The 18741-nt window shown below is 52.4% G+C and overlaps 1 protein-coding gene across 4 annotated transcripts in view; it reads left to right on the top strand.

The window, feature by feature from the left end:
- Positions 1–18741, top strand: part of PAX2 (paired box 2) — a 76310-nt gene that overhangs the window by 47924 nt on the left and 9645 nt on the right. For all 4 annotated transcript variants that reach the window (XM_021699754.1, XM_021699751.1, XM_021699753.1 and 1 more), the window contains 2 exons: positions 8782–8957; positions 11225–11351. In XM_021699754.1, coding sequence (XP_021555429.1) covers positions 8782–8957; positions 11225–11351 — 303 coding nt within the window. The remainder of the gene's footprint in view (positions 1–8781; positions 8958–11224; positions 11352–18741) is intronic.

The raw sequence follows: 18741 nt of genomic DNA on the forward strand, positions 1-18741 counted from the left end.
TGTAGAATCTCTTGCAATCACACAACTGTTCTTTCCCTCCCCATGTAGCAGTTTGCTTTCCTTAAGTTGGATTCTGTCCAATGCCTCCTTCCTTGGCTACTGTCAACTCTAGACATGCTTGCTTTCTCCCCAGATCGCCATCACTTCCCTTTTATCGGTTTTTGTTTCTCGGTCAGAATTAAGCAGCTTGGAATAGTGAAAAGGGCATTGGGCATTGAGAACCTCATTTCCCATCTTAAAGATGACCAGCTGTGTGACATGGGAAAATTACTCAGCCTTTCTGAGCCTTTTTTTCTTTTTGTCTCTGAGAGGGAATCCGATTAAGTGATCTCCCTGACAATTTGCAGCTGTAAAATGCAATGACACTGAATCCAGAGTAGCAATTTACTTTGTTGCTTCTTTTTTCTTCTAAAAGATAAACTGTTGAGCAAAGCAAGTTAAGAATTTATCAACCTTTGCTTCTGGAATTCTGTTAAATGAATCAGCCAACATTTTTTTTTTTTTTATCACCTCGGGCCCTATGCTAGGTGGGTCCCAGCCTTCAAAAATAGTCACAGTTTAGTGGAGAAAACAAACATTAAAAAAACAACTATGATAAAAAAAAATATATATATATATATATAAAACTATGATACATACAGATTCTAAATTTGGCTCTGCCACTTACTAGCTATAGTAGGTAATTTGGGATAAGTTACTTAACCTTTCCATGCCTTGGTTTCTCCAGGTTACAAACTCAAGCTGCCACAGGCAAATTGCCTGTGTTTGCTTCTGCCTCTTGCATCACTTGTTAGCTGTGTAACCTTAGGAAAGTTCTGGAACCTCTGCACATCCATTTCTTCACCTACAAAATGGGGATAATAATAGAAGCTTCCTGCTTAAGTTCTGGTAAAAATTAAATGAGTTAATATATGTACAATTCTTAGATGAGTACCTAATATATAGTAAGCACTTAATGTTAGTTGCTGTTACTGTAAGGATTAAGTCAGTGTCTATATGTTACACATAGTGTCTGCTACTGTAATAGGAACTGGATCAATTTCAGTTATTATTATTATTTCTACAATAGAGGTTTGGATAGATGGCTACTGGCACACAGAGAAAGAAGAAATTAATACTGCTGAGGAGGAACTAGCCACCCCCTGGTGTAACTTTGAGGAAACTCAATCCAGAAAAGCTCATGGGACTTGGCCAAGGCCATGTAGCACGTGAGCGACAAAACCAGGATTTCAACTCAGATGTCACTCCTAGTCCAGTGTTACGTTACTAGATCACTAAGGCGGTTTAGTGTCCCTAGAGGCACATGGGTGTGTAAATGGGCACAGCAAGACTGAGGTCAGGCAGGCCAGGCACCACCCCCACTCTTCCCCCTACCATGAACTCACTGAGTGTTTAGAAGCTGAGCTTGGTCAAGGAGAGCAGGTGGTCTGTGAAGGCTAGAAGGCCAGGCAGAACCTAGTCTTGCTCAGAGCCTAAACTTTGGGCCATGTTTCCAAGGGCTGCTTTATGCCCTCCTCTTGAGCTTGGCTTGGCCACGGCAGACTCGAAGGTTGTCCAGTTTAAGGATGGGAGGCGACGGGGAATGTCATGCCATCTCCTTGGACAAACCGGGTTCCCACCAGCACACTCTCCAGCCTGGCTCTTGCAGCCCTTCCCAGCACAGGGCAGCAGGCCTCTCCTCTTCTCTCTTCCTTTTCCTGTCTCTCTCTCCTTTCCCCCAAGCTTCCCCTCTTCCTTCCTTCCTCCCTTCCTCCCTCCCATCCCCTTTCCTCCCATTCTGTCCTCACTCCCCACCTCCCCCCGCCACCCTGTCCCCTCCCCATGGCTCAATCCCTACTCCTTCCCGATGGGCAAGCCCGGGCAGCCGGCTGGCTCCGAGGGGAGGGCGGGCGGCGCGTGGGGGAGGGGCCGGGCTGCACCGGCGGGCTGCCCTGACTGACAAGCGGGGATATTGATCGCGTTCTGAACTCAGCCCAGCCGATAGAAGGTAATTAATGACTCCATTTGCCTCAGTACCGAGGAGAACAATTGAGTTTGAAACTGCAACAACTGGCAGCTGGGGGTGAACCCCGCAGAGGGGGAAGGTAGTGTCAGAGGAGGCGGAGGCGGACGGCATGGAGCCCATGTTAGCCGGAGCCCCCCACCCCAACCACAGCCAGCCCCTGCCCCTCCAGCGGCCGGCCGCCTGGGGCTGAAGTCGGCGAGCACTGTTCCTACGTCCTCCGAGCTTTTCTCTCTTCTCCCTCTATCGCTCTTTCGGGTCATTTTCTGTCTTCGGATGAAGTAAGACTAACTTTCCCCCAGACTGCTTCCCCTCTGCTGTGCGATCCTGAACATTTATTTTTACTTTCCCTCAGCTTGTTCCCTCATTTGTAAAGTGAACTAAAGCACCTCAAGCCTGCCTAGTACATAGTGTCCATAAATGATGATGATGATGATGATGGTTAATGATCTTTGACACTAAAGGCAAATTTGGTAGAGTGGAGAAGGCTTTGGGGTCAGACATCCTGAGTTCAAATCCAGGCTTTGCTGCTTAGTAGTTGGATAATGTTGAACAAATAATTTTGCTTCTCATCTGAAAAATGAGAAGTACCTTGTAAAGTTGAGTGGATTCAGTGAATGTATTTAAAAGCTCTAATGTTGTCAGTTTCCCCATAGGTAGATATGTGTACTGGGGCTTAGAAAGTTGAAGTTAGCATAGTTCTTTCCTGTACTTTAAAAGGATTCCTCTCAAATGCCTAATTCCTACTTCTTGGGACTTGGGGGATAGCCCTTGTTCATCCCACCTTGATTTTATGGACTTTGATGAGCCTTGGGTGCTTTCTGACCAAGGAAATGGCATTATTTCATTCTGTCTCTAATCATCACCCCACCTACCTTTTGGTCAGTGCACAAGAATTTGTCTTGTCCCTCGCAGTGACTACTTTGAGAATTCAGGTAGAAAGTCATCCCACAAGGAGGACAGAACACTTCTGTGACTAGCCCTCATCCCTAAGACCTGCTATTCAGTGGCTTCCCTCCTGCCCAAGCTGCTGAGCTCTCACTGGACAACACTGTTCATGATTGGTCTGGCCTGGAATCAGAAAGGTAGAAGGTAGGGCTCTGCTCCCAGGATGCCCAGAATAGATGGGGAGTGACAAGGCTAAGTGAGTGAGGAGATCAGATCCTTTTGCTGAGGAGTAAAAGACATTTTTATTAACAATTCTAGAAGTGGTACATGCTTAATGTACAAAGCCTAGACAATACGGGAAAACTTAGATGAGAAGAAAATAATTTGCTCATGATCCGAAGGTAACCTTTGTTAACCATGTCAGTGGCTCTACTTCCAGTCAAGATGATCTTTGGTCTTGCAGTTGTCTTTGTCCCCATGGAGACTGGGCACAGCAGCTGGAGCCCACACTCTGAGCGTTGGCTGGGCAGGCAGCTCCTGCAGCCCATTGCCCTTCTGTCCTCAGCTGTCCACGGAGCACCTTCCTGGTGCCAGGTTCCCTGCTGGACATGCCCTTGAGCTAGCCACCTACCCTTATTTAATCTACACTTTGTTTACTCTGAGCCGTTTCCTCACCTGTAAAAAGGGGATCATCATCCCTACCTACCTTGGAGAGTGGTTAGGAAGCCCAGATAACCTAAGGTCTGTGAAAGCTTTCTGTTAACTGCTCAGCAAATAGGAAGCAGTCAGAGGAGAAGACAATATGAGCCTTTGTTCCCCTGAGAGAAAAATATTCATCAAAGTTTTAGCTCAGCAGTTTGTTTAATTAATTTATTTATATCCTGCCTTATTCCAAAAAGGACTTGTAGTAGCTCACTCTCCTTGAGAGTGCTTTTGCTGTAGTGGACAAAACACCCGGAATGGGCTCCAGTCCTGAGAGCCCTACCACCTAGTTGTGTGACCCAGGACTGGTCACTCCCCCACCCCCCACCCCCCTCCGCTCACTGCTCACCCCTTCTAGTTTTTCTTACTGTAAAATGGGAAATTTGGACCAAGTGTCTCCTAGTCATTTTCAAACAGTCTGTGCTCAGCCAGCTCAGGGCCATAGGCTGTGCCTTCAGTGTAGGGAGGGTGCAAGGCAGAGAAGTGGGGATGCTAGGAGGGAGACCATGCCCCAGATGGAGTCAAGTGGTCCCCAGCTGAGCCCCTGGGTTTGGAACCCAGGCAGCACAGTGAAATGATGTAGTGGGTAGGCTCTAGGTCAAGCAGACCTGCAAATCCTGACTGTCACTAACCAGCCGCCTAGCCTTGGCTAAGCTACTTAACGTCTCTTTGCCTCAGTTTCCCTCTCTTTCACATAGGTATCACAGTCCTGACCTCACAGGGTTGTGGGGAGGATTCAGTGGCATGTAATAAGCTGATTACTGTAAGCTGCTAAGGGCTGGTGGCTGGGGACAGCAGGAGAACAGGGCTGAATCCTCCACACGTGGAGGCTAATTAGCACACGGTCTCTTCCTCGCTCTGGCAGGGTGCGGGGTGAGGTCTTACTAAACTTACAGCAAGCACATTTTCCAGCCTTAATCTAAAAATATGGCCTGGCAGTGGGAAAGAGGTTTTTAAAAATCAGAATTGTTCCACAAAGCCCCGGACACGTGGCCACCATACTCCAGCCCTCTTCTGGGAACCCTGACAAGGGGTTGGCTTATCTCATCAAGATAAAGGCCGAGGGCCTCCTCCCTCCCGTCATTTAGGAAAGGACTTCTTGGCAACCAGCTCCCACCACGGGCCAATAGACCCATTTTATCCCACCCCTGCTGTCTGTGACAAGGCCTTGGTGTGGGAAGTCCAGTTTAGAGGCTGTCTCTGGTCCCAGTTCTCAAGCGACCTCCGCTGCCTTCTTTGGATGGTGGTTCTGTACCTCCCAGATCAAGTGTTGCTCTTAACTGGGAAGACGGTGTTCTCTGTCCCATGAGCAAAGGCACTATAGGTGGGCAGGGTGGTGTTGCTGAGAGTGATGCTGTTAGAAGCTCATCAGCAGTAGGGGTGAGTGAAGAAGGGGCATAAGTCTACCCAGGGACCTGGTGTGGATCTTCCCACAACCTTTGATTGCTAGGGATGCAGGAGTCTTGCCTGATAGGTGACTGGGTATTCTGGGGTGCCAAGCCAGTTAGGTGGCCAGTCCAGAGATCTTCAGCCAGGGGTCTGGGTCAGTCATTCATTCAGTCACTCATCAAACACCTACTCTATGCCCATGTCCGTGCTCAGCGCTGGAACCACAGAGATGCATTCAGTCATGGTCTCTGCCCACAGGGAACTCATGGCCTGGCTCCTTGGCACAAGGGAGCTGTCTCTGTTGGGTCAGTAATCTTCTTGGGGAAGGATGCTATCTAATTACTCACACATTTCCTTCCCCACTCACTCCGAAACCTAGATCAAGATGTGCTTCTGCCTCCTCCTCTGTTTTGGCCCAGCTCTGCCAGCAAGCCTTGGATCCCTGGGCCGAGCAATGGTCTCCTAGTGCGGTTCCATCCCTCTCCTTGCTGTCACCTCTGAGAGTCGCCCCTTGGGAAGTCCCACCCGGAGCGCTCTCTCTCCATCATCCTCAAGAGGTGCCTGCCAGTGGTCAGCGCTGAGCACCGCTTCATCTTTTCCTCTTCTAGTCTCTTCTTCCATGTTCTCTTTTTGTGTCTGCTCCTCTTCTCTTTTTCCCCTTCTTCACCCTACCCTCCAAACCCACCCGCATCCAGGCCCTTGTTTAGCTGGACACCCAGGTTTCCTGTTCAGGTGCCTTCTCCCCAGCCAGCACCTCCCCGGGCTTCTGGCATAAGGAGCATCTTCCCTTCTTCCTCTGCCCATTCTCTGCCTCTTCCTTTCCTCCTTTCCTGGACTTCTCCTTCTTGGACCTCTGACCCCAGACTTCTCCCAACCACCTCTCCCCTTGCCTTCATCCCTTCCGTCCTTCTCCAGCTGAAGGATGGGTGCCACCCCTCCTCCAGAGAGAGCCTGCGAGAGCTTGCTGTCCCCATCAGTGGGGCCATTGTCCTCTCCCTGTCCCTGCGCCCCCACCCCCACAACTTTCTTTATGCTCCTTCGCCATTCATCATTACCAATGCCTTTCCTGCCTCCTCATTGCCTTCCTCCTCCTCTGGGGAGTTTCCTCAAGCCTCCTGTAGCCTCTCTTGGGGTTCTCTGCAGGCTTTCATCACACCACCTTGCTTCCCTGATCCTCCGGCACCTTCTTTCTCTCCCTCAGCCCCACGCCCTTCCTCCTCCTCTCCTTCCCTTTGCCCGCCTCCCGCCACCACCTCTTCCGAAACAGGCTTCCCTTTGCCTTTCCTTCCTCCCTCCCCCTTCCATTGCTGCCTCTGTAACCTGTCTTATCACCAGGGCCTGAGTATACAAAAAAATAAATAAATAAAAAGGTCAGTGAGCGGAGGGAGCAGCAATAACCCCTAAAACAGTACCATCAGTGGAACATGATTGATCAATTGAATTCCATAGCGGCTGAAAAATGTGGGATTAAGTAGTGTATTATACGCACAATGAGTTGAGGCATGATGTTCATTTCAAGTTCATTTCGCCGGCCTCTGCCACCAGATCAGGCAATCAATAGGGGCAGCAGATATCATATATCACCTCTCTGCGGGCTGGGGAGAGAGCGCCATAATCTCTCGCAAATTTAGAGTGACAGATTTGTCAAGATCTGAAGGGCCCCTGAATAAATGAAGGAAAAGAGACTCCTCCAGCCAGTGACCTGAGGACAAAGCTTCAGTTCAGCCCCTACACACACACACACACACACACACACACACACACACACACACACACAAGGTTGAGCCAAGCCACACGCAGGCTATACACAAATCCCCACAGAGGCATGATACGAGCCTTCCCCCACATATGCACACACCCATGCACATAATGTATGAGCACATGCTCCCAGACAAATGCACACCTTCCTCCCCAGGACCCGTTTGGTGACACTGCACTAACCACACACACAGACACTGCTGCCTCCCTTGGCCCGACAGCAGGGCTTCCTTAAAAGGTAGGAGGACTCCAGCAGGGGAGGGTTAGACAGAGTGGGACGGGCAAACGGCTACAAGGGGTGGAATTAGGAGGATGGCACATCCTTGAAAGAAAAGCAGGCACAGAAGAAACATGGGGCACGTGAGCTCATGCTCCCCGTGCAATCACACACGTGTACACACACACACACACACGCTTTGAGAACAGCTCTCGCTCTGTCACTTACACAGACACACACACATATTTATCTGGATGTTCAGACGTGTACAAATACATATACACAGAGAATACCCACAGAAAAGGAAAAACTAAATATGCCACACCCCGACTCATATAAGAGAGACACACACAGTCTCTAAGACAGAAAATCATTCCAGAGGCTTACACAGTAAAAAACACAACCACCAAGTTTTGTGTCCATAGGAATGCAGGGAACATAGAAATACCATGGAGGATGCCCCTGTGTCTGTCTATCCACCTCAGACTAGATCCTGCTCTTCATTTCTCTCTCTCTCTCTCTCTCTGTCTCTCTCTCTCTCTCTCACACACACACACACACTTTCTTTGCTTTCCCACCTCCTGAAGAATAGAGTGGAGGGAGGGGAAGACAGCAGGTCCCATTCGGAAAGCAGACCCCATGCTCCATCTGGGAGGCCAGAAGAGAGAATGGCGGCAGGCTGAGGTTAATCAATATGTAATATTTTCTATGGTCTCCTGAATGATACTGTACGGTGTTACTGTATATAATGCAATATTGATTATATCATATCGTATAATCACCTATAAACTGATATATATAGCAGTCCCAGAGGAACACCCTGAGGCCTACAGCGTGGGCTGGCCCCAGGCCCAGGGCTCCTCAGTGGGTCTTGGGCTGAAGGAAGCCAAGGAGTAGCCACGCTGTGGCTGGCGAGGACCCAGCTTCCGGGGGTAGACATTCAGAGAGAGACAGAGAGCAGGCACTTAGCTCACTGTGTGCTCTGGAAACTCTAACAGACCTGACGCAGGGGGGCAGGTATGGGGAGGGAAGGGTGGCAGAAAGCCCAGGTAGGGCGGGACCTGGACAGCATTGGCCCGAGTGCGGCACCACCATTGGCCTTTCCTTCACGGAGTGAGTCTCAGCTCTGTGAGAACCACAGCGGGAGCCGGGGGCCTGAGGAGCTGGCCCCTGACAGAGGCCTAGTCAGAGTCCGGGTCGGAGACAGAGGCTGAGGAGGACGGGCTGGGCACAAGAGCACCCAGAGAGATGCTGTCTTTAGCCTCTGCCCAAGGCGGTGTCTCACTGCTCATGGGCCACCTGCTGTCCTCCTGCTCTGGTCTCAGTCCTGGCCCAACGCGAGCAGAATGCTTCAGCTTGACTTTCAGGGTCCCTCCTCCCTCGGTGGAGAAGTTAATTACTTCACCCAGCCCCCATGTTACACTCAGCCTTGGAGATTTGATGATTTTCCACTCTTGGAGTCAGTGGAACTGAAATTCATCTCAGAGCCGAGTTCAATTCTCCACAGGCTCGGTAATGCTGGTCTGAGACACCCAGCTCCTCCCCCAGGCTGACGCAGGCCTGGTGACAGAAGGGGTTCAGGGGAGACATCCCCTAAAGAGACCCCTGGCTGTACCTCTGCCCAGTCCTCCCCGCACTCCCGGGCCCCCGCACTCAGAGGCTCTGGCTTCCCCAGCCAGATCTCTGAGGCACGGTCAGCCCCTGGGTCTGCTGCTCTAGCCTAGAAGCTGGGAATGAGGGGTCCCAGAGGAGGTAGAAAGCCCCCCTGACCCACTGTGCCTGTGCTGGCCCGCACTGATGCCCCCAGTGTCTGTGTGTCCTCCAGATGTGTCCGAGGGCTCAGTCCCCAATGGAGACTCCCAGAGTGGCGTGGACAGTTTGCGGAAGCACTTGCGAGCTGACACCTTCACCCAGCAGCAGCTAGAAGCTTTGGATCGGGTCTTTGAGCGTCCTTCCTACCCCGACGTCTTCCAGGCATCAGAGCACATCAAATCAGAACAGGTGAGGAAGGAGCTCTCTGCTTGCAGGAGTGGACAGGAACGGGGCAGAACAAGGCCTCTGGAGAATGCGCGTAACCAGCGTCACATGCACGGCATATGGGTGCACTGTGTGTGGGCCGAGTGGACACACTCACACAAGAACGTTATGGTAGAGTTAAGAAAAACCAGTATGGTATATGACAGTTAGAAATGATGGGTGACAGGTCTTGGGGAAGTCTTGTCTCCTTTCAGAGCCTCAGTTTCCCGATCTGTAGAATGGAGGACTTGGGTAAGGTCTAACAGGTCCCTCCAGCCCTGTCATTCCACACATCTGGCATAGAATACCCAGGAGACATCCTTGTCCTCTTGCCATGTCCCTTGCCTTAATGGCCCGGAGGTCTTACAGAAAGTTGGGGCAAGGCTGGGGTGCTCTTCTCGCCCGATGTCAGAAGGAGAGCCCTCGGTGCCTGCCTCCTGCTCCCAAGTCCAGCTGTCCAGTGTGACCAGAGGTAGGCGGCCGGCCTAACCCCCCCCCCCCCCCCGCCCCCGCCGCCCTGATACTTCGTCCAGATGCAGAACAGCCCAGTGCGCCACGCAGCCCACAACACACCCACACAATACACAACGTAGAAACACATCTCCTAACTCCTCGCATTTACCCATGTGCACGTGTTTACCCACCACCACAGGCACCTGCTCCCTCCGCCACTCACAGCTCACAGTCCTCAGAGCACAACCCCCCCCCATCTGCCAGAAGGGGTGCCTTGTCCCAGACCACAGCTCGGCACACCTCCAGCACCTGCTTGCACCCACACATCCAGAGGGGCCCCCAGTGCACACACTCCCATTCCTCCCAACCTACGGCCCAAGCCAGGCCCACAGCCGCCGCACAGCAGTTAACTGGGCTTGCACGCGCACGCGCACGCGCGCGCTCGGACGTGCGTGCGCGCGGCCCCGCAGGCTCCACGCAGCGCAGTTCCGCTCTAGGACTCCGGCAGCTCCCAGCCACTCGCCGTTCTCTCCGCCCGTCCTTTTATCCCATAAGCTGTTTGTCTTCATAAAACAAAAATCAAAAGTCTTTTTAAGGTGCCCTGAGCCATAAACCAACAAAGGAGGAGCCGGCTGAGGCGGGCGGCTCGGTGCACCCTCCACGAGTCCCCGGCTGTATTACAATGAATAACCTTTATTTACTTTCATTAGACTATTAAACACCAGCACAGTCATTTTTCCCCCTGAAACTCGGAGCAGGGCCCATAAAGCAAATCCGAAGCCTAATTGAGTTCATTTTAATTTCTCTCCGATCACAGCGAATTACTCTGGTGATAAATCAGGGGGCAGCTTCACCCCCAGTAGAAGGCCTAATTTGCAGCTAATTACAAAACTGATTTCTACAGGAAGATCAATACGAGAAGGAATTGGAAATGACGAGGCAATCCCGGCCAGCCAGGGAGGGGAGGGGAGGGGAGGGGAGGGGGCCCTCTGGGGGGGCCAGGAAGCGGAAGGGAAAAAAACGGACCCGAAAGAGCAGAAAATCAGTTTTAATTTAACGTAATATTAATCAGGGCAACTTTTCCTGCTTTGTGCAGGCTCCTGGTCGGCCCAGCTCCGGGGTCTGGCTGAGCGGTGACGGCAATAAAAAGGCAATTACCCGAGTGTTTCGGGCAGGACACCCTTTCAGAGGCAATGACTGGCCCCCTCCCACCCTTCTGTTAGCCATGTGGACTCTCCCCCTCCCCAATTTCATACCCCAGTGCACAGGCAGAGAGCGAGGGGCCCGTGGGGCTGTCTTTGTTTGTTTTTTAAAAAGGGGGCGCCAGCACCCGATCAGCTAGCCCAGCAGTGCCAGGCCAGAGGCCCCACTCGGCCCTTCCCCCAGCTCCTGCCTCGGCCATCATCGCGTCATGGTCCGCCCCTCCTCCCCAAGACTCCAGGGGGACCTGAAAACACCCCTTGCCTCTCAGCAGGGGGGGACCCAACTGCTACACTCTGCCCTTGGGGCTTCTTAGGCAGGAGAAGCTATAGCGGTTTAAAGAGTGCTGGGATCACCACCAATAACTACAGGCTGCACCTCCAGCTTACCCCGAGTCAGGTCTACCCCCCACCCACACAAAACTCTCCATCATCTGCTGAGCCTGCCCCTCCCTCGCTCCCCTCCCTCTGCCTGGCCATCTCCTTCCACCCCATCTGGGAAGGCTCCCCGTTCCTCCTCCCCATCTGCACACTGAGCCCTTTCTCCGCATGTTCATGTGCCTATCAATAGAGAGCTGTCGCTTTTCTCTCTTCTCCCAGGGGAACGAGTACTCCCTCCCAGCCCTGACCCCTGGGCTTGATGAAGTCAAGTCGAGTCTATCTGCATCCACCAACCCCGAGCTGGGCAGCAACGTGTCAGGCACGCAGACATACCCTGTTGTGACCGGTAAGGAGGCTTCCGGGGGCGGGGGGGGCACTGCTTTCAGTAGGGGCACCTCAGCCCATGCCATCTGGGGCCCAGTGTGACCCGTGGGCCCGCTGGCATGATATCTACAGAGAGAGTGAGCCTCCAAAAACCAGGGTACTTTCTGAATCCTGAACAGATGTGTGCAGATGTGAGGAGAAGAAACTGGTCAGGGTCTCTGTGTGCTTCAGCCTGGAAAGGTCAAAGCTAGGAGGAGCTGTTGCTGATTCCTTCTACCCATCCTCTTGCCTCTCTCTTTGCCTTTTCTCTTGCCTCCACGGAGGTGCCCAGAATTATATGCGTCTTGTGAGGACGTGCACAGAAGAATGCAGAGGGTAAATAGGCCAGGCTGAGGAGAGTGGGGCAGTGTCCAGCCTCCATACTCCCACACCTCCAAGGCTCCTGGGGGATCTGGCTTCCTCTCCCTCTAGGCAGCCTGCGGAGCTGTGGCTTTGGGCTTCAGGGCGTGGCATCCAGCTCTGTGGTTACAGATAAGCACAATTATCACAGTCCTTCTCCTGCTTCCCAGAGAAATCACTGAGACTGAGGCTTGATTTCAAGGCCAGGCAGGTTCAAGCCTGTCCCACAGTCAAATGCAGGGGGAGAGGACATCTAATCCAGCTGCTCCCATGGATTAGGAGCAGCAGGGGCAGCTCGAGGGGAAGAAGGCCGAGGTGTGGTGCAGCGAAGGGCCCAGTTAAGGAACCTCTAGGCCGCAGAGCTGCAGGCTGTGGAAGGCGTCTGGCACTGCAGAAGGGTTTCCGGGCCAGAAAAGTGCCCAAGTGGGAGAAACACACATTGAGGTGTTATTAAAATTCACCTAATTATTCTGGAGACACTAAAGCCAATGTGCCGTTTGTTCCTTGGGAGACAGAATGATTGAAAAGGGTCTCGGTGGGGATTGGGAGACACTGAGGCGTTACCTGCCGAGCGAGGCGGGCGGAGGCGGCCTGGGGACCTGGCAGCAGGGCTGTAGGCAGCCATCGTCCTAGCTGGTGGCAAAGGCAGGGAGCAAGGCCCTGGTTCTGGCGTGGAGCTGATCTGAGTAGGGCTCAGGCCCGAGCCGGGCTGTGAGTGGCCATCCAGCTTCCACCTGTGGGCTTGGGAGAGCCCTGTCCTTAGCTTTCCCGGGCTCTCCTCATGGGGTGTCCTGGTACAACAGTTTCCAGCCCAGACAAGGTTGAGCTCTTTTGCTAGGCGATCAGAGATTGAGTTCTGGAAGTGTCAGGGAACCAGATGGGGCTTTTGGGAGTGACAACCTTAGCTGGGTCAGGACATAGCCTATTATCAACTGGCCCTTGACATGAGCCCTCCTTGGCCAACGTGGAAGCTCTCTGAGCTGCTGGGTGTTCTGACCCAAGGCAGAGAGATGGTGCAGACCAGGCCACCCTTCTCATCTGCTGAGAGTTTCAGTGGCCACTTCCTGAAGGTGGCCCACCCCAGGCCGCTGATGAAAGAGAGCCCAGGAGACTTTTCTCTCATCCCAGCTGTGCTTCTCTGTGCCTAGGGCCACAGTCCAGAAGGCAGGGGCTCCCTGGGGTGGAGAGATGGATCTTCGGGTAGGGTTCCTGCTGCAGGAGAACTCGGGCTGGTGCAGAAAAGTGCCTCCACCTTGAGCATCCCCCGCCTGCCTCCCCCGCCATGGCCCTGGAACGGTCCCAGCTCAGCCTGGGAACATCTCCGGCTGATCCATCTGGATCCAAGTGTGAGAAAAGTTCATTTCAGACCCAGCTTGACATTCCCAGGTGGCAAGTTAGCACTAACATCTCAATCTGTATGCGACATTTCAATCAAGCGAGGAGTAACAAAAGCAGAACCATTAACATTCGGAGCTGTTCACCAGTGGTAATGACGGGAAACTCGCTCAGAAACTGGAAATTACCAAAAAGAGAGAAGTGTGTGGAGAGGTGGGGGAGGGGAGGTGGGAGGAGGTGGGGGCAGGGAATGATTTTTCTACACTTAGGCCAAGATCCAATGTTTGGATTAATGGTGCCATTACCAGAGAAAGGGCTGCAGATTATGCTCATTCTTAAAATGTTTTTGCTGGCAATTAAACGGCTGCAGTTATTGATCTTTGTTGATTTTATGTCCTCCTAATTTGCATAATCTATTAAAGATGAATGATTCATGATGTGTTTATTATGGGGACAAACAGAATTTGCTGGAGGTATTGTCAAGGTGAGAAACGGGGCAGTGCCCAGAGACTTGATGGGCCACCTCAGGAGTGGGTCCAGCATGGTGGCCTTCGGGCCAGGACTTTGTGGGTAGCGGTAAGCAGTGATGCAAGGACAGCAGACACACGAGAGGTGGACTTGGGCTAGGTTCTTCTAGAAAGATCTTGGCATCTGTGAAAACTTCAAGCACATCTGGCATATGGGAGAGGCTTTGGGTGTATTTGTAGAAATTCCCCTCGAAGATTCTTAAAAAGCTTATTTTGTTGGAGAATATGAAGGACCTTGGTCGAGAATGAAAAGGGGGAGGCTCTTTCCGGCCAGCTGTGTGCAAAACGTGAGGGAGCAGGGAGGTCATCTGTGTCCACAGGCCGGCTTGGGCTTGCTAAGGTGTTCAGGCCCCCTCCTCAGCCCCCATGTCTCAGACACCCAGCTCATCTTCCGCCCCAGAGACAGGCAGCTGTCTTCAGGGATGAGCCCTGGGGAAACCGGCCCAGCAATGCCCTGGCCCAACCTGGAGAGCCGACCTTATTGATATTCCTGCCACCTCCTGGCACTGGAGGCTGATTTCAAACTTCACCAGCCACTTGATACAGCTGTTCCACAAGGTCAGGACTGAGAGGAGAGAGGAGCCCGGGCTATTGTGTGGAGGGGAGAGTGGGGCCCAGTGGGCCAGGACAGCTAATCACATTGCAAGCTAGGGTGGCTGGCGGCGTCTGCGGCTCGGCCTGATAGTCTCCCCTCCCCACCTTCCATCCTGGAACCAAGGAGAGAGACGGATTTTTCTGGGTAGTGTTTGCAAGTTCTGCCGAGATTTTAATTTCACTGCATCACAACTCAGCAAGCTGCCAAGTCAAGCTGGTTATTTAAATTTATCACCCACTTTCCCTTCCGCTGCTGGGCTGCTCTAGCTCAGCGGCATCTCTTCTCTCCAGCCCACTGCTCTAGGCTGCTGGTCTGGAACGGAGCCGAGTCTCTCCGAAGTGATAAGGAAAAGGGACCAGCTAGAGGAGAGAGTGGGTTGGGGGTACTCTGGCCCCGGGCCTCCTCAAGTTGGCTGGTGGTGGCTGGTACCTTCTTCTATCAACTTCTTACCCTTCCAGAGGACCCCAGAGGGGGCTGTCATCAGCCCCTCCGTAGTCCCAGGGACCTCTGGGCCAGGACTTCAGTGAGGACTCCGGCTCCAGCTGTGTGCTGGTGCCTTCAAATCTCCCTTCACTGGAAGAAAAGAGCCCCTCATCCCCATGACCTTCACCTCGACCTCTCCCTTCCTGTGCCTGTCCAGGTCTTCAGCCATAGAGGAGCATGAGGGGACACTGGCATCAATGTTGATCTGGGAGAAGATGAGTACTAGTCTCAGGATGCCCCAAGTCCCTTGGAGAGGCGCCTGAGCATTTAGAGAGTCCCTTGGCCTGGTGAAAGTCCACCGTGAAGGTGAGAGCAGGCTCCCTACCCTGGCGGCCACACGGAGGGAGACAGGGAGTGTGTGGCGGCTCTCCAGGCTAACCCTAGCAGCCCAGGAATCCACCTGTCAGTCCCCGGAGCTACTGCTCTGAGCGGGCTTCCCTGGCCTCCAGTGGGCATTGGCACTAAGCACTGGGAGAGCTTCGCGCGAGGGTAGTTCTTGCCACCCTCCTTTTAGTCCCAGAGAGGTGAGGGAGGAATGAGATCCATGTCCAGAAGCAAGGCGGGCTACACTCCCCAAAACACAGCTGGATAAAAAGGTAACAACAAGAATTGTTAACACAATAAGCAAACCTCACTCTCCGGGTGCCATAAGGAGAGGGAAACTCAAAGCCAGAGCAAGAAGTGAGCGACCAGGGGTATCGCACTGGGGGTGGACCCTAACTGGGGGGACTGCAGTTGTCACACAGCAGATGGAAGCCACAACCTTGAGTCCAAAAGAAGCAGGAAGCTGAAAGTGAGTATTACCCTGTGTAAAGCTGGGAACAGAGCAAGACGCCATCTGTGAAAGGGAAACACACAGATTATCCCAGTGGTCCAGGGAAGCAAGTGAGTGAAAAATTGTCTCCATGAAAAATGGAGCCCCCAAGCCTGACCCTGGTTCAGAGGCCAAATTTATACCTGAGTACGTGGCAGGAACCCCCAGCCAAGAACTGGCATAAAAATTTGTCTAGGATAATAAGCCACTCAGAAACCCCAGCAGGAACCAGGGCAAACCTTCTCTGTAGAGGCATTCCCCAACCTAGGGCACATGGGACTCCACCACTAAAGATGAGCTCACGCCAAAGAATTACGCACCTCATGTGAATACAAGCTATCATGAGGGAGAGTTAGCAGAAGCAAGAAATAGGACAACTAATATCCCCAAGAGCTGGAGTTAATAGAACAGTCCAAAAACAAGTATAAAATAAACACGTTTCATATTAAAAAATAATAATAATAAATAAAAGTATTAGTTTTGTGTTTATCACGGTTCCAGATCCCACATCCCCTTCCCCACCACAGCTCAGCCAATCTTCAGGTAATAAAAATCAAGAAGGACAAGGAAGGAAGACCACACTTATATATAGCTTACTGTTTTGAGGTTCAGGAGCCTCAGGCAGCCCTGAGAGTAGAGCCTGTCCCCTGCTTATTCAAGCTCCCAGACTCAAGTGTCAGCAGAGAATCTTCCCTTTGGAAAAATGTCTGAATTTTGGAAAGCTAGGGACAAGGAAAATACAGTCCTCCTCAGTGAAGAAAGAGCCTTATTAGCTTCTCTACCCTGGGTGGATGGCAGTGGGGAGAGAAGGTGGTTTTATTCAAGAGTTTGGGAGCTAAGATCCGGAGGATGTGGATGCTGCCCAAGAGGGGAGAGTGCCCAAGGTGGGGAGAGGGAGCACAAGCTTCTCCTGGAACCTGGTAAATTGAGGGGAAGTCAGTAAGGCAAAATGCAAAGCTGAAAAGCAGGGCTGACCCCCCAGGTCCTGGAGGCCTGTGAGAACCAACCATGCAGGCTCAGCTTCTGAGAAAGGGTTGTGAGCCCTCAGAAGCTCAGACCCCTTGCCCAGGTCTGGGATGGTCAGCGAAGTGGCCTTTTAGCAGACAGAAGTGTGGATCCTGGGAAACCCTCCTCCTCCTACGCAGGGAGTCCTGAGGACCTCCAGAAACTGCCTCTTTCCTGTAGTTAACAACCCCCTTCCAATGCAACTGCACTTCCCTCCATAAAACAAACAGCTTAGCCCTTGGCCAGCCCCTCCGGGGGAGGAGAGGGCAATAAAGGCTGAGAAATGTTTCTAAAGGAGGCTGGGAGTCTCCTAGCCTTGTCTGTCAGCTCAAAGCCCCTGATTAGCTAGAGGAATTTAGGGCACAGACATCAGAGCTCCTCTCCAACCTTGAAAGGAACGGGCTAGGGCAACTTCTGACATACAACAAGTCGGAGCCCTTTGCTGCGGAGGCCAAACCAAGCCAGAGGGCTTCTCCATGGCACCCATGCGCCCTGGACCCTCTACTTAGGCCCGGAAGGCCCAATAGTATGAAGCTAGCTTCCTCCAAACATCCCTGAGGCCTCCAGCCACATCCCCAAGGACCTCCAGCCCCCAGACCTCAGCTCTGATTTAATTATGGGGGCATTTCCATAGCAATGAGACATTGACAGATAATGCAGGTGCCCTGGGCCTGCAGCCTAGGGAGTCATTGGATCTGGGCTCTTTCCCTTCCTCCTTTATCCAGTTCACCTTTAGAGGGAAAGGATATTGAAAAGAAGGCACACTAATCCACTCTAGGCCTGGGAGAGTCAGATCGAATTGGAGCAGAATAAAAGCTGTACCACCTCAATCTCCATCCTAAATCCATGTCCATGTCTGTGCTACCAGCCATCCCTGGTGGTGATGGGCTGTACATCCCAGCAGGGGGCCTTGGACAGAAGCACATGGGGCTGCTAATGGAGCTGCAGAGGGGAGGACAGAGCCATGGGGAAGATGAAGAAGGTCTGAAAGGCTCCCGGGTATTTTAGCAAAGATGCAGTACCATGGTCTTCTAAGCTGAGCTCAGATGTGGCTCATTACCTTGGGCCTTTCTCTTGACTTCTCCCTTCATCTCTTTCCTCCACCCATGAGACCCAAAGGCTGAGCACCCCAAATGGACTGTGCTTAGTCCTCCACACCGCCAGGGCTCACTGATCCATGTAGAGATCAGGGAGAGGGGCCAGTTTTAATATGAATCAAAATATTTTTAAGAAATCAATGATCTCTATTTCAAGTGCATATAGTAGCCAACTCAGGGTAACAAAGCCCTGCCTAATAGAAAGCACTGGGCACCATTTTTATGATTAACTAGGTTATGGAGAACCTCTCAGCTGTTATATAGATGTTTAGAGATGCTTAGGGTGTCCCAAAGGAGAATTCTCCAAAAGGGGATCTCCTGGCACTGAGCTTGTTTACTCCATTATTTGGCACTTTCTGAGAAGAAAAGATTGGCTAAGTAAAAGTAAAATCAGTCAACTCAGTCTTTTCTGAATGACCAGAAATCCTAAGTGGTGGTGTCCCAATGAATATTACAGGTATGCACTGGGACCAAGGGCTCCAAAATGACTCCCGGTGGCCTCAAAGCCACCTAGGTAAGACCTGAAAGCCTGTTTCCCCCAGAGAGCCAGCCAGCCCCCAAGGGACGGGAAGACCTCTTCTCCCCCAAACACATACACACACTGCCTCCCTAGGGCGATCAGAATCTTTCCTTTGCTGCTATCAGCCTCAGAACAAACAAGCCAGCACTTTTTCAACCCTGAGCTTTGGGAGGCAAGCCCTGCCACCATTGTTACTTCTGAGACGGCTTTGCTCCCTTCAGCCTGGAATCCTCCCCTCTCCTCCCTGGGCTACCAGGCAGGGAGGGAGGAAGTCCGACGGCCCGCTCCCAGAGCAGCCTAATGCTCCAGCAGCTTAAGTGGCCGTTTTCCTTGGGATTAGGGTTTCACTTACACAGAGCGCCTGAAAAACGCTGCGCTTTTGGAAGGATTAAAGCTGACAATTCAGTGCTCTCAGAGAACAAAATAAAGCCGGAGAGGAACTGGGAGACCTGGAGTATCGGGAGACTGTGCAAACAGGCTTAACCTTTGCCCACCCAGCATGAGGGTCTCTGGTGCTCGGAGCCCATCGGTGAGTTGAGCCCAGCCTCCCCAGCGCCGGGGCACCTGCCGACTCCAGTCTCCACTTGCGATATGCTAAAGGAGCTAGAGAAGGCAGCTTGGAGAAGTGAAGGAGGAG

Source organism: Neomonachus schauinslandi, chromosome 6 (assembly GCF_002201575.2).
Source record: "Neomonachus schauinslandi chromosome 6, ASM220157v2, whole genome shotgun sequence".
Taxonomy (NCBI): Eukaryota; Metazoa; Chordata; class Mammalia; order Carnivora; family Phocidae; genus Neomonachus; species Neomonachus schauinslandi.